The sequence below is a fragment of the Carassius auratus genome, unplaced genomic scaffold, assembly GCF_003368295.1.
Source record: "Carassius auratus strain Wakin unplaced genomic scaffold, ASM336829v1 scaf_tig00025698, whole genome shotgun sequence".
NCBI classification, from domain to species: Eukaryota; Metazoa; Chordata; class Actinopteri; order Cypriniformes; family Cyprinidae; genus Carassius; species Carassius auratus.
The window spans coordinates 241598-258129 of NW_020525450.1; the positions used below are offsets into that span (position 1 = coordinate 241598).

The 16532-nt window shown below is 39.6% G+C and overlaps 1 protein-coding gene across 3 annotated transcripts; it reads right to left on the bottom strand.

Moving 5' to 3' along the window:
- Positions 1 to 860: 860 nt before the first annotated feature.
- LOC113078427 (uncharacterized) lies at positions 861 to 8659 on the bottom strand. Of its 3 annotated transcripts, none has more exons than XM_026250755.1 (12): positions 8496 to 8659; positions 8061 to 8415; positions 6006 to 6339; positions 5826 to 5899; positions 5607 to 5698; positions 5185 to 5382; positions 4998 to 5084; positions 4649 to 4914; positions 4050 to 4178; positions 3593 to 3727; positions 3353 to 3467; positions 861 to 1908 (listed from the first exon to the last, which is right to left on the bottom strand). In XM_026250755.1, the coding sequence occupies exons 6-12, from the start codon at positions 5291 to 5293 to the stop codon at positions 1691 to 1693; spliced, it is 1059 nt and encodes a 352-aa protein (XP_026106540.1). In that variant the 5' UTR covers positions 5294 to 5382; positions 5607 to 5698; positions 5826 to 5899; positions 6006 to 6339; positions 8061 to 8415; positions 8496 to 8659; the 3' UTR covers positions 861 to 1690. The 3 variants fall into 3 exon arrangements, with proteins under 3 accessions (XP_026106540.1, XP_026106539.1, XP_026106541.1); XM_026250754.1 differs by having other exon boundaries at positions 5601 to 5698; XM_026250756.1 differs by having other exon boundaries at positions 862 to 1908; positions 4649 to 4902; positions 5601 to 5698; positions 8496 to 8658.
- Between the last annotated feature and the right edge of the window lie 7873 nt (positions 8660 to 16532).

The following is a 16532-nucleotide window of genomic DNA, read 5'->3' on the forward strand; positions in this document are numbered from 1 at the left end:
ATGTTATGATATTCCAGTAAAAGTTGCTTTCAGTTTTAACAGCTCAAAATGTATTTTAGTCTAGCACTAGCTTAAGCTGTAAAACAGGAGCTTATGTCTATGAATCTTGCATTGAGTAATTTAACATTTCTGAGAAATGTGTTTCAATCTCAGTGCTTAAACATCCATGTTCTTAGGGTACGAGGAGATCAGGGTGTCGAAAATGTGGACGTGGCTCGCCTGATGTTCACAGTTCGTGGGACAGAAAGAGGAAGCTTTATTTCAGGAAAGAGCATCAACAATCAGCGGTGAGTTAAATAGTTTTTTGTTGAAAATCAATTTTATTATTATTACCCACTTTTATGATTTATCAACCAGTACATAACATCTGCCTAAAATGTTAGATTTAACTGACATATTACTTTTCTTTTCAGTATAGAGAGGTTGTGGAGAGACGTCTGGTCATCAGTGACAAATGTCTACTACGATGTTCTGCATGCTTTGGAAGAAGGTGGCCACCTTAATATTTCTGACCTTACTCATCTGTTCTGTTGCCACTATGTATTTCTCCCACGGCTTCAAGATGATCTCAACCTATTCCGAAACACCTGGGACAATCACCCAATACGCACAGAGGGTAATATGTCTCCTAACCAGCTGTGGGTGATGGGAAGTGTCCGCAATGCTGTACCTGAGCCTGACATAGAGCTATGTTTGTGGATTTTGACAGTAAAAACTTTTGAGTAATCACACTGTATTCAATACAAGATATTACATTTTTATACTGCATTGATGAAACTTTATTCTGTGTTCAGAACTGTAATTGGTATCTCATTTGTGACATGAAATGCTGTGTTACTGTTTGAAGGGATTCAGCACACCACAGATCAACTGGGAGAGTAGTGGACTGATGTTGATGCACATTCCAGCATTGTGTCTCAAACCCAATGTCCCCTGACTGATGAAGCACTCAGAGACACTGTAGACCCCAGAGGACCTTCACAGACTTCGGCTGGGACATCTATCTAGCTGCACTTCATTTTTGCCAATCGATTATGGAATAAATGTGATTGTCATCTTTAGCCTTAAAGAGGCAGACTTCTAGCAGAAGCAATTAAGAAAGAATTAATATTTGTACTCAATACGTTAAAGTATCTGAATAAAAAAAAACCTGTATGTAAGAATGTTGTTTTTGTTTAATTTGTACTTGTTGGATTTGACACTTCCATCAGTTAGTGACAAGCACAGTGGATTATGGATTTTTTTATTCAAGAATAGACTTATTTTTATTATTTGTACTTCCATTGAACATGTTTAAATATACATTTTACATAAATTCTAATACTTTAAAAGAATAAAGTACTTTATGATATTTAGCAAATTCTGACAAGCTATGGAACAACTAACATTCAACAATGTCTATAGCACTGCATGAGCCCATGCATGAAAAAAAACCATTGTGGAACGATACAAGCTTACAGTATAAGTGACTGCGTGTACATAACATTAACCCATTACTTAATGTACTATATCTTATAGCATAGTATCAAAAAATAGCAACATGATCAACAAGCATCATGTACAAAGCAATCCCAAAAATGAAAAAGAAAAAAACCTGTAAGCTGGGTTTGAACAAAGCATTGGTCCTAAGTGCAGTAACAGCATTTAAAAAAAGTGTGTAACAAATGTAACATGTACATGTGTCTAAAAACTACACATGGCCAAAACCATACTTGCAAGTGCCAATGCACATCATCAAGCCCTTGTTGAAGGACTGGAAACTGTTGTAGTGCCCTGGGAGCCGGAGAATACAGAAGCAGCTAGAGGATTTTGGGAGATCACTTTTCACAATTTCCACAGCCATATTTTCCTCCATCTGCTCCCATCCGACCCAGAACTTCAGAAGGTTTTTTAAGTCCTTGCTGGAGGCTGAAATAACAGAAATTATAGAATTTCACCCTAAAATTATAATTGTCTTATTGTTTACTCCTTCAGAAAATCAAACTCTAGTCTTTCCCTTGTGATATTTGTGATTAGATTCATATAATGGAATTTCAGAGGGTTTAAAGATGGGGTAGCATTTTATAATAACTTTAATAAATCCTTAATAAGCATTATATAATGATCAAATCATGAGAACATACATAGCTATAAATATGAGATGTGCTTGTTAAAAGGATCGTTCACCCCTAAATTCAAACTGGTTTTATAAGCCCTTGAACTAAACTGCTTTATTCCTTGGATTGGTTTTACGATCGCTAGAAACTTTTTGAAGCATCTAATTGATAGTTGTATAGATGTCAACAGAGGCACAGAAATCTTTCAGATTTCATCAAAAAGATCTTCATTTGTGTTTCGAATATGAACTGCAGTTTTATGGGAGTGGAACGAGGGTGAGTAATGACACAATTTTACACAAAAATTCTTGAAAATCTACAAATGTCATCAAACTCCAGTTCATATATTAAGTAATGTACTTTTTTACATTTACAAATGTACAAATGCAAAAAGGAAATGTAGCTATGAGTGATCTGGATGTTTAGGAGAAAAATGTAAGAATATAAGAATGAACAAGTCACACTTTATATTAGGTGTCTTAAACTTCTTGCGTCAAAAAATATTATGTACAATGTACTTATTATGTTCATCTTCTATTGCAAACACACAAGCTGCTATTGAGGTGGGATACGGGTTAGGGACAGGTTTGCTGGTATGGGTAGCTTTAAGGGTTGGTAAAGGAGTCTAATCTTAACTAACCACCCTTTACACAAGTATTGTTTCATTAGCGTTAAGTCCAACACACACAAAGGTAGTAAATGATTAATAATAAACATTTACAAATTATGAATATTTTCAACTTCATATCGGGCACAGCAAAAACAATAATTTAATGATTGGTAAAAAAAAAACAATACACACCACAACAAAAGATGAGCAAACATATTAAATTAATGACCTTATAGGCTGTGATTATGAATTAATATGTTATTTAAATTGCATAATCATATAAATTCCAAGTTTAATGACATTTGTAAGCACTTTGATTTACAGTAAATAATCTGTTAATCTTTATGTAACTAGTTCATAAGCAATCATTAACAAGCACATTATCTCACATAGCTATGTGGATATACTGTACAGTATATTAAAGGGGTCCTATTATGCTTTTCCACTTTTTCAACTTTAGTTAGTGTGTAATGTTGCTGTTTGAGGATAAAAAAAAGCCTTGCCTCCGCTCACCTGCTAGCCATTATTAGCATTGAGAAAAAATGAGACATGGAAGACTAGCTTCTTACATTAGGCTTTTTATACTTGTACTTCAACTGCTGTTTAAAAAAAAAAAACTGTGTAAGAATGTTGACAATGCACATACCTGTCTCAATGAACTGCTTTAAATACCCTGTGATCCGTTCCTTCATATCAGCTGAGTATTCTTCATCATCTTCGTCATCACTCTCTCTAGGACAGGAGATGTGTGAAAGCAGCATCTAAACAAGAAACAGAACGAGAGTCTATAATCAGTCATGTATTCATGTTTGCCAAAAAATGGCTATTGATATCATGTTTAAGGGAAAAACTATTTGTAGTCCTCTTCTGGAGAAGAAAGCCTTACCTCAGGAGTGCATGAGTCCTCCGATTCCTTGGGAAAGAATACCACATCCTTCCTCTCAGTTAGACGAGGCCAAACACAAGTGTCTTTCAGTCCTCGTTTCAGTTGCTTGATTTGGCGTACTCTTCTCCCGAGAACCTACAAAATACAAAGAAATGGTAAAAAATTAATTAGATTAAAATTTCAACACAGACAGAACAATACTAACAAGGTTTTTGATAAAAATAAAAGATCATATATATATATATATATATACACACACACACACACACACACACACACACACACACACACAATCTAAACAGTAAATTAGTAAAAAACTATTATACACCTGTGTAACAGTGCCATTAGAAGCATAATACAAAATCCATTACCATGTATTCAATTAAAATTAGGTGCAAAATATAATTGAAATGTATAGAAATGAGGGTAGTGGATACTATCCACAAATGTTAGTTACCGCATGTGACAGCAGACGTTCGTAAAGCCACCTTCTGTTTTCTTCTGTTGGACCAGGAAGATCCCAAGACAAACAAAGATCCAGGACTTTACTAGACTGGTCCTCATTCAATGGAGACTGTCCACTGAGCTAAACATACATCATAAAGAGGCTGCCCACTGCTCCGGGTGTGTGCTCACAGGGTGGTGATGGCGCAGTGGGTAAGATGCATGCCATTGGTCGGAGAGACCTGGGTTCGAATCCACTGGTTGACACCAATGTGTCCCTGAGCAAGACACTTAACCTCTAGTTGCTCCAGAGGCGTGCGACCTCTGACATATATAGCAATTGTAAGTCGCTTTGGATAAAAGCTTCAGCTAAATGAATAAATGTAAATGTGTGTGTGTGTGTGTGTTCACTGCTCTGTGTGTGTGCACTTCGGATGGGTTAAATGCAGAGCACAAATACTGAGTATGGGTCACCATACTTGGCTGAATGTCACTTCACTTCACTTTAAGAATATTTGTAACACACATACATACCAGCAACAACATTACATTCCAAATAGGTAAAACCATTTTCAAATAAATAAATAAACACACACACACACACACACACACCAAGTTGATGGTCTCCCGTATGTCAACATCTGGGCAGTCCTCCAGTTGCAAAGTGGCAGTATCTTGAGAACCTTGAAGTAGAACATGAACAAAAGCTCTGCTGAGCCCTGCGAGACATGGGCCGCCGTGCAGAAAAGAATGACCTAGCATTCTCCCCGCTACTAGGAAGAGGTCACTTTCAATGAGGAATTGTGAGGATGAGGGCACCAAGTGGTCTGGCTGTCCCTCAAAGAGGCAAGTAACTCCTGTGTTTCCTGTTAATTCAACTGCAAATCAGCTTTAGTAAATCCCATCAAAATAACTAATTCAAAAAATTTACATTTTTCAGTGCAACTAATTAACTGCATACCCAAGTTCAAACTGAAACCATACTTCAGTTTTTCAAGAATTGTAGAAAAAAAGTGTCTGGTGACTCCATCACCAACTGCAGCATCCCCTAAAATCAATGAAAATACAGTTATTAAAGCTGACATCATGGATACACTATAAGCTGCATATTTTATAGCATACACAGTTTCATTTTCTCTAGGCTGTACCTTCAAGTTGACATTTGACAGGACAGGCCCACTCTACATTTCTTTGCTTGTAGAAGTTGATCAGTTGCCTTTCCTGTTCTTCAGCACACGTTCTCAAGTCCATACACATTTAAAGAGGTTTCTCTGTCTCATGCAGTCTGAGAATTTCCTTTCTGTACAAAGCCATAGCTACTTTTGGATCCGGATGGGTTTTCCAATCTGGTAAAAAAATAAACAATCATGCAAAATCAAAAGAGCTTTGTTGCACATCAACAGAAGTGTATATATTTTTTCCATCTCTACTTGTTTACCATAAATTCAAGATAGACTATAAAAATAAAGACTTATTTATAATGTCAGCAACAGAACAATGTCAAAAACAGTCACATCCTCCTCTTTTGCACTGTACAAAAAAAAAAAAGAAGCAATTCAATTACCGGTACCATTATCCACGTATAAAAACTCAGCAGTGTCGTTCACTTCATTATCCATACATGACAACTCAGTTGTGTTGTTATTTTCATCATCCATAGATCTAAAATTTAGGAAAGTGGGGAAAAAACAACAATTAAAATTCTGCTTCTAATATGAGGTAAAGAGTACTGTACTTTTATAAATATTTTTCTATTTGTGCTAAAAGTAATACTCTTTGGCATGCACACCTTTCCCCACATTCACTGGCATGAACTTCCAAGATGTCAAGGGGCATTTCTTCTTGACAAATAGGACAGCAAGCCTATAATATAGAATAACCAACCATTTCTTAAAAACTTTTTTGCCTCAACTACAGGATTTGACCAACTACATTTAGCAAGAAATGCAAGAATACCGAGAGAGTTTACCTGTTCATTGCTCTTTTTTTCACTTTCCACATCTTGTGCATCATGCAGAGTTTCATCCTGACTTTCATCTCCATCTTCGACCACAACAACATCAGAACAAGTCTTACTGTGATTTGTGAGGATCTGAAGTGGGTACAGTATTTTTTGCACATTGCTTTAGGCATATCTCGGACTGCTTCTGATGATGGTGGCAAGGGAGTGACATCGAGCTCATCTTGTACTGGAGCTATATAGAGGACAGAATTCTCCCCTATTTTGGAGGTTTTGATAAGCCTGCCTGTGTACCCACAGTCTGCAGGTGCCACAAGTGAAAGCTTCCGGCTTCCCCAACCCCCTAAATGTATAAACACCAACAACAGTTATGTATATATATATATATGGCATGCACCAATATGAAAATTCTGGTCGGTACCGATAATTATTTGTATCTGAAAGCCAATAACCAATGCATTGGCCATAAAATCAAAATCTTTATATAATTTTTGAGAGCCAAACAAATGTCTCACCATTAATTAAATGTAGCCTATTTGCCAGACTTGCGCTGCACATGTTGCATTAATGGTATTTTACTTTTTTGAAGTGATTTCAAATAATAGATCAAGACATTCAAAACCATCATTGTGAACAGTGCACATCTGAAGTGTCTCTGCTGAGGGAAATAATCAATCACTTATCGGCTTTAATACAACATGTTTAATACAAATGTTCTATATAATAATAATATAAGGATATATATAGCCTACGACAACGCTTACTAGACCACCACACAATGTAAGGTTAGTGCCACAGCTGCCCAAAACTAACTAAAAATAATTTATGTTATTGTAATGTTAATACATCAGCTTGTGTAAACTGAGCTATTTAGTCACAGTTGGCCAAGTCAAAGTATAGACTGCATTCTATTGAACAAATTAGGGATTTAATGGATTGAAAGTGTGGCGAGTGGGGCGGGGCCGAGAGGCGTGGGAACGAGGAGTGAGGCCAGGTATAATGATTGGAGATGAGCTACACCTGCGCCCCACCACCGGTCTCGAGTCCCACGGAGGAGATGGAAGGATATAAAACTGGAGCGACGACCGTGAAGGACGAGAGAGGACCAGGCCTGGGACATTATTTTATGTTTTGCTTTTTATTTGTGCGCGTCAGTCGCCGTGAGGGGCTGATGCGCTGTTTTGTTTGTTTTGGTATTATTAAAATGTTATTTGATTGTGCGCCGGTTCCCGCCTCCTTCTTCCCGATGAATATGGGGATTTCATATTATTACAGAAAGATACAGTAGATTGGACAAAAGTTTAATCAAAAGCAAGTCTTTAGGAACAACTAGAAATCATTTGGAAGTCATCAGAGACTGTGGAAAAGTACTGTACATAAAACAATGAAAGCCAGCTTGGCATTTGGACTGCATACCAAATATTACATTTTCAGTTTGTTATTTGCCTAATAAATGACAGTATTATTGTCAAATAGTTTTAAACAAGTTTTGACAGATTCTAAAATATCTGTTTTCTCTGTGGCAGGTGGTCTAATAAATTTGTTAAGCACTATGTAGGGGTGTAACGGTACATTTAATTGGCCTGAATATCACGGTATGGGTCTGTTAAAGGGATAGTTCACCCACAAATTAAAGTTCATACAGGTTTGGAACAACTTGAGGGCGAGTAAATGAAGAAGGAATTTTCATTTTTGGGTGAACGATCCCTTTAATATTATAGTAATGTGCAGGAGAGTGCTCTCTGTGTATACTTTACTGCACAGCTGACTGTAACTTCATGACTTCGATAACGAGGTTAATACTGAACAGTCATGTTAGTGTACCATTACACCCCTTATATATATATATATATGGATAAATAGATAGATCTTACATTTCCTATTAACACACTAAAGCAGACTTCTCTTATAAAACATCAAATGTGCATAACGCTTCAGCACAGTACTGTTCTCTTTGTGTGTATGCATGTATGTATGTGTGCGTAATTAATAACTAATTATTTAGACAGCTAGGCCAACCAATTACTGAAGGCAGTAAATATTACCTGCTGCCTGGCACATTACCTCCTGATGAGTCAAACTCTCATCTAGAGTGCAGTTCTGGTCCCAGTCCTGCTGTGTATGGAGCAGTTGATCTGGACCACTAGGGGACCGCTCACATTGGGCTGACAGCAGATGGAACATGACCTGAAATGGTTTGGGTTTTATGGGCACAGGACAAGGTCCAGTGAAACGTCGTTTTCCTCTACGATTTGAGAACAATCCAGGAAAGGACCTGTTTTAAAAACTGTAACATGGAAGTCAGAACAGACCTACGATTCATAATAGGCGAGGATTGTTATATACAGTTTCTACTTCCCTGGTCATTTCTGTTTGGACAGAAGATGGCCCCGGAGTTTGGCCTCTAACATGAGATGACCTGACAGACCAAACAACAACAAAAATCTACATTTTGACCACAATGTATGTGTTGCCATTTAATAATTAAAAAAGCAATACCTGTTTATACCCTGACTAGTAGAAGACCCATCAGCTCTCTCTTGTGTCAAAAGTGCCAAAAGGTGCCTTGCTGATCTCAGCACTTCATTGTCTCCCTTGTGAAAAACAAACACGGCATGGATGGAAGATGGAAAGTATCTTAAAAAATATTACGTCAACATAGATATACAATTATTAATGCAGATACAGAACTGTCTTTCTGAAAACCATCGAAAACTGACCGCCAAAAATTGATTTTCAAAAAGGCTTTGACTTCATTAAATAAACATGACCACTGCAAGTTTCACAATCAAATACCAGAGCGGGTGTTTTTCATCACTGTATTTCAGAAGGAAACTGACTGCGTTTAGAAAATGTTCGATTTCATTTTTCTTTCATTTAGCATGTAATGCTCGATACGGCAGTGTTTGTGAGCTCAGAGCAGCCGTTACCGGAGCTCTCTCTCTCCCGCGATTAAAGCGGGGCCTGCAGGCAGAATATGAATAGAGTGTAAGGCTGCTGGAAACACTGTGACATTAGTTCTATCATCTGCTTATGCCTACGATGCTTTTGAGAAATTAAGCCCTTACCTGGACATAGCAGTGACAAGTCCTATTTAATTTAAAGACGGAGATGAACTACTCTACTGGTAGAAATGTAACTTAATTTAAAAGTGGCAGATTTATTTTATAATTGCGGTTGGGTTGTATTTAATGGTCCTATATAATATATAAAAATGGTGCTATTTAGTATATTGTCATTAACCAAACATAGCATAACCAAACAATACACCCAATTTCAGCGTATTAAGCACTATTCGGACGGGACTAGTTTTCTAAACTACGTTTGAGTTTCGATTCTTACCACCTGACGTCTGAGATGTTCATGTACCAATTCGGACGGGACTAACATCTCCGTGTTTATTACAGAGGTGGGAGGGTCTGATTTGTGCATCTGGGCGTCACAGAGATCACGCGCTCTGTATGCGTGCATTGCATTCATTCAGAATGACTGCCTTAGTATTATTACACAATAAATAGGGGAGACCGGGGATGGTTGTAACACTTTGTGAGATGATGACAAATACAAGGTGGTCCTTTGTTACAACCTACCCCACTTCTGGGGTAGGTTGTAACACATACTGGGGTAAGTTGTAACAGGTAGACAAAATATACAAAAACTAAGGGTACTCCAAGTGATTTGACACAAAAACAGTTTTATTTTAAATGAATGACTGCAACAATAAATATGTGTGAATATGGGGAGTGTATGAGCATATTGTGTGTTTTTGTGCATGTGTGCCTTTGTGTGTGTGCATGTCTGTACGTGCACATTCGTGTGTGTGTGTGTGTGTGTGTGTGTGTTTGTGTGTGTGTGTGTGTGTGTGTTTGTGTGTGTGTGTTCTTGTTTTTGTGTCATATCAGGACACAACTCTGTATAATGACATGGGTATGACACAGCTATTACAAGGAGAGGGAGACTTATGAGGACATAACCCATGTCCCCATTTTTCAAAACGCTTATAAATCATACAGAATGAGTTTTTTTGAGAAAGTAAAAATGCACAAAGTTTCCTGTGAGGGTTAGGGTTAGGTGTAGGGTTGGTGAAGGGGGATAGAATATACAGTTTCTACAGAATAAAAACCATTACACCTATGGGATGAACACACTTTTCACAAAATGTGTGTGTGTGTGTTTGTGTGTGTGTGTGAGCAAATTAACAGACGTATGTTTATCCCCACTCCAGAGAATGAACAAATGAAATGCATTCTTCACCAGTCACAAGTTCTAGTAATTCTGTAGAATTGTTAAAATCACAAAAATGTTCTTGGTTGTATGTAAGGGGATGGTTGTAACACTTTCAAAACACGTGTTACAACCTACCCCTTCACGGTCACCCATTGTTTAGCAAGCTGTATTAGCAAGGTGCTTTGAAATTGGCAGAAGGTTGATACACCATTCTTTACTAGAGAAACTACAGTTTGACCTGATATAACTCATACAACATTATCTACAACGGTAGAAGTACTAAACAAAATATTATCTTGTTAATTTTTTTTACTTTCTGACCTCAGAATTAGATTTTCTGCTGTAGCTTAAGGAGAGATAGCAACACAGACTGAAAAACCTCCATGTGGGATTGTAAAGGAAGCCTGATGAAACTGAAATTGTCACATGACTCCTATCTTGCCCCTGATTCATGGAATTGGTAGTGTTACAACTCTCCCCGTGTTACAACCATCCCCGGTCTCCCTACTAAATGGCTAGTATAACAAAACCATGTTAATGTGTGGTTCCTTTAGATTAACTTGGTTTCCTTTTTTGTTTTATTAAATGTACTTAAAACATTATGTAACTGAGTACATAAATGAACGTGAGTAATCTTACCTGGTGCTGATATTACAATAGACGGTATTAACAGTTTACGTGATCTTGCTCTTGATTTTATCATTTTATTTTATTATTTATTTGCCGCTAAGCAAATATATCAAACATCCGTGCGGTAAGAGCATCTATGGTAATTCATTAATTAATTTTCCCCGGCCAATTCAATGTACATTAATTATTCCGTTTATTTTTATGAAATCCTTTTTGAAATTACTTTTTAGGGTTATTTTGTTTTTATCTTTTTACATTTTTAATGTAGCCTACAGCACTTGATCGTCTTGATGGCCGACCCATCGATCGCAATCGGATGCTAGATCTGAGACTGTTGCTGTAAAATAATAAAGGCTGTAAAATACATTATGCCTGATTAATGTTCAGTTTTTCAAGCACCTCTCTTCTTATATTTTACATTTAAAATCTAAATTAGGATTATAATATAATTTTATTATTCAATATTTTTTTTCCTTTTTTTTTTTTTAAATGTAAGCTTTTATTCAGCAATAATGTTAAATTATAAAGATATCTATATTTTGAATAATAATCTGCCAGGATACACGAATCAATCCTGTAAAAATGTAATAGAAAAATATTAAGCAGCACAATTGTTTCCGACATTGAAAATACAGTGAAGGACCATGTCTCAAAGAAGACTGGAGTAATGATGGTGAGAATAGGCTGATATTTATTTATTTATTTAATTGTCGTGTCCTTGATCATTATAAGCTTATTTTAAGCTTGATGAGCAGTGAATTGATATGCTTCACTTTCTGCGTAGTCAGTTCACAGCAGTGATGGAAATTAATATTTTCCAACAAAGGTTATTTTCACCCTTAATGGGCATTTTATATTTTTTTTCCTAGAAGAGTGCATTATATTTAGAATCAAATTCTTAAATTCAATCAATAAAGTGTCTGCAAAAAAATAAAAATAAAAAAATAAAATTATACGAATTATATGAAATTCAGGGTTGTTACCAAACCAATAAAAATCATTATAAACGAAATGTATCTTTGCAATGCAGAGGAAACACGCTGCATCTGAAGAGGCATTTAGATGTATTTACACACTGTTTAATGCAGGACATAATTCATTTAAACCTGCAGTTACAAATGCAGAAATAATGTTTTGATATTTTAATCCTAAAACGTTGAATAGCTTACTGATATTTACAATTATAAAGAAAAATGTAAAGGTACTTTAAATGTGAATTGAAAACCGCCAGTAGGTGGCAGAATTACACTATTACAGTTTTTTTTCTGATTGCTTAAGCACATTTTTTTGTAACTATTGGCTATTTTTGCAAAACTCTAAACACAAATAAGAAAACCTTTCACCCAATTATCAAAACATTGTACTTCTCTTGCAAAAGCGAACACAGCTAGATTAACTCTTCACACCTTCGTAAAAATTGTGTTTTCATATCAAACAGTAAACACAAGCCATCATCTACTAAGCACACAATGTGCCAACTACACACTGATGAATACAAAACACATCTGGCTTTTGCTTTCTCTGTGTACAGATGTCAATTTGAGGTCATACTTTTGTCATAGTGTCATGTAAACATATACAAGGATCCAAACTTCAAGTATTGGTGTTTATTCACACTCATCAAAACCAAGACAAAGTCAGAACACAAAATTTCACCAAAAAAAAGACGATCAGCCTACATCATGTTGTCTTTCTGGGTCCGGCCACAAAATTTAATCCACATCGCATGATGCCTGGTCAATATGTCCACATGCCTCCTCCATTGCTTGTAAAAGGGCTACCTGTTGATGAGGATGACGGTCGTACACTTTCCAGCGCCAGGCAGAGAAGAACTCCTCGATGGGATTTAAGAGAGTATGGAGGGAGCTTGAGTGAGTGCCATGAAGGATGGGTGGTCTGTAAACCAGTTGCGGACCAAAGCAGCCCTATGGAAACTAACATTGTCCCATATGATGACATATCGGGTATGCACTGGTCTCTGGTATGAACAGTGAGCATGTCATGTAAGGTGTCCAGGAATGCAATAATGTGTGCAGTGTTCTATGGGCCTATGGTTGCATGATGGTGAACAACACCATTTTGGCTTATAGCTGCACACATGGTTATGTTACCACCACGTTGTCCTGGGACATTGATGATGGCACGGTGTCCAGTAATGTTCCTGCCACGTCTCCTAGTTTTACTGAGGTTAAAACCGGCCTCATCTACAAAAAGTAGCTCATGTCCCATGGCATCTGCTTCTAGTTCCATCACTCTCTGGACAAGACCAAACGAATGCAACACATCAGGCCCATGCACAGCACTACAGTATGCACTTCCAAATTCAGAACCAATGACACTATAGCTTACCTGCACATAGTCATATCACAGTTGCTTTACACGTTCTGTGTTTCTCTCGAAAGGAACTCTGTAAATTTGCTTCATTCTTATTCTGTGGCGCACAAGTACACGACTCAGTGCAGAAATGCTATTTTGAAAGATGGTGTCATTATCAATTATGCGCTGCTGTATTTCGCACAGTCTTAATGCATTATTGGCAATCACCATGTTCACTACATGGGTCTCTTGCTCTGGAGTGAACATTCTTCCTCTGCCCCCAACATCTGGACGTGTAGAAATTCTGTAAAGTAACAATTTCAGTATTTTTGCATGTATGGTACTGTTGTGTTTCTCATTAGAGTATGGCAGTGCTACAAAGTACTTACCGATTCTCATTTCGAAATGTCCTAATGATGCTTGCCAAAGTGTAGCGGCTCAAATTAGGCTGAACCCGTTGGCCAGCTTCCCTCAGGGTCATCCCATGGTTGATGACATGGTCCACTATTGTAGCTCTGATGTCATCAGTTATTCTATTTCTTACTCTTCTTACCCTTTCTCTTTCCCCTCCTCGTCCTCTTCTTGCACCTCCTTGTCTTCTTCCTCTAACTTCCTGTAACCCTCTCGCTTCTTCACCTCCACGTCCTCTCCCTCGGCCTCCTCTGATTCTCACTCTTCTCACTCTTACTGCTCCTTCCATTGTACTCCACACAGACAGCTTACCTGTGACTTATTTATAGTGCTTAGGCTGATTGCAAAGTAAACTAATGATCTAAAACAGTTTTCACATTTGAAAGTGTGCCAGACAGTGGGCAAAATAGTGTTAATGATAGCCATGCATGTGTATAATTTTGCTAGGAGTGTGTTGGTAATTGAGTGTGTGGCGAGTGGGGCGGGGCCGAGAGGCGTGGGAACGAGGAGTGAGGCCAGGTGTAGTGATTGGAGATGAGCTACACCTGAGCCCCACCGCTAGTATCGAGTCCCACGTAGGAGATGGAAGGATATAAAACTGGAGCGACGACCGTGAAGGACGAGAGAGGACCAGGCCTGGGACATTATTTTATGTTTGCTTTTTATTTATGCGCACCAGTCGTCCGTGAGGGGCTGGTGCGCCGTTTTGTATTTACTTTTGATTATTAAAATGAGTTTTTGATTGTGCGCCGGTTCCCGCCTCCTTCTTCCCGATGAATATGGAGATTTGTTTGTTACAGTGGTGCCGAAGCCCGGGAGAAGGAGGGACGCGCTGCTGAAGATCCCTCGCCGCTGTGGTGAATCCGCGGTGCCCTCGAGCAGGCGAGGTATGTGCCGCCAGGGACGCTCGAGGCGGTGGGCTGGAGCGAGTTGCCGGGGACGGGCGAGCTCGCTGCCGACCGCCCACGACAAGGAGGGGCGGCTGCCGTCCGTGAGGGAGCGGAGGAGTCGGCGCCGTTCGCCAGGGGGCCGGAGCCTGCTGCCTCCGTGAAGGAATCCGGAGGGGCAGGGAACGGGGGACTCCTGCCGCTGCCCAAAATCGGAGGAGCCGTCGCCGTCCATCGGGCGGCGGAGGAGTGTCGCGCCGTCCGCCGAGGGCCGTCCAGTGCCACCGCCAGGCACCGCGGAGGAGATCACCCAGCTGGTGGAGGGCCGAGCAGCAGTGCGTCTGGGAACCGGATTTTTTTTTTTTTTTTTTTTTTCCTCTCTCCCCTCTCTCGTCCTTGTCGCTCCTCCTTCCATCTCCTTTTCTCTCGCCTCGTCTGTCCTACCCCCAGGTTCCTGCAGGTCCCCGTGAGCGGTCCCCCCCGGAGGGAAGGGGGGGGGGGGGAGTAGAGCGCAGTCTCGAGGGTACCCCCCGGCCTGCGAGGGGCAATGGGGGTATGTGGCGAGTGGGGCGGGGCCGAGAGGCGTGGGAACGAGGAGTGAGGCCAGGTGTAGTGATTGGAGATGAGCTACACCTGAGCCCCACCGCTAGTATCGAGTCCCACGTAGGAGATGGAAGGATATAAAACTGGAGCGACGACCGTGAAGGACGAGAGAGGACCAGGCCTGGGACATTATTTTATGTTTGCTTTTTATTTATGCGCACCAGTCGTCCGTGAGGGGCTGGTGCGCCGTTTTGTATTTACTTTTGATTATTAAAATGAGTTTTTGATTGTGCGCCGGTTCCCGCCTCCTTCTTCCCGATGAATATGGAGATTTGTTTGTTACAGAGTGTAAGCAGTGAGTTGTGTTTAAAGTTCTGCAAAAAGAGTGTTGTGCAGTGAATTGTGCCTACAGTTTTGCAAAGTGTGTTACAAAATTGCAAACTGAGTGCAAAGCAGATCTCACTTAGACTCTTCAGCAAAACGCTAAACACATTCTCATTCTCAAAACACATTCTGCACTCTAATGCACATGTCATTCATACTGGTAAACACAAGTGGCAACAATCAAATACAAATAGAGAACATGTGTCATTGATTGAACACAACCACTCAAAATTGATTTAACCTGTTTCAAATGATGTGACACAACCAATATAAGCCAGTTCAGAGAGCAAACAGGTTGTTGCAGGTGGGAAGGAGAAAGTCTGAAAATGGATAGAAGAAACAATGTGAGAGGACGAGTGCGTATGCGAGGTGGGCGACGAGGAGGAGGGCAAGAAAGAGGAGGAGGAGGGCAAGAAAAAGGAAGAGGAGGAGGAGGAGGGCAAGAAAGAGGAGGAGGAGGAGGAGGAGGAGGGCAAGAAAGAGGAAGAGGAGGAGGAGGAGGAGGAGGGCAAGAAAAAGGAAGAGGAGGAGGAGGAGGGCAAGAAAGAGGAGGAGGAGGAGGAGGAGGAGGAGGGCAAGAAAGAGGAAGAGGAGGAGGAGGAGGAGGAGGGCAAGAAAAAGGAAGAGGAGGAGGAGGAGGGCAAGAAAGAGGAGGAGGAGGAGGAGGAGGAGGAGGGCAAGAAAGAGGAAGAGGAGGAGGAGGAGGAGGAGGGCAAGAAAGAGGAGGAGGAGGAGGAGGAGGAGGAGGGCAAGGAAGAGGAAGAGGAGGAGGGCAAGAAAGAGGAGGAGGAGGAGGAGGGCAAGAAAGAGGAAGAGGAGGAGGAGGAGGACAAAGAGGAAGAGGAAGACAAAGAGTGGAAATATCTGATGAAATTCGAGCAACAGTCATAGACCATGTTCTTGTCCATGGACTGACAATGAGGGAAGCAGGACTTAGAGTGCAACCCAATTTGAGCCGATTTTCTGTGTCCACCATAGTAAGGACATTCAGAGAAGAGAACAGGTACAGTATACTACTTTATTTTTGTAATTGCAAATTTACTGTACTACACTATATGCAGCTGTTTCAATAGACATTTGTAAAGTTCATCACTGTATATAGTACTGCATGGATATTTTTTTGTAACTGTACATCTAC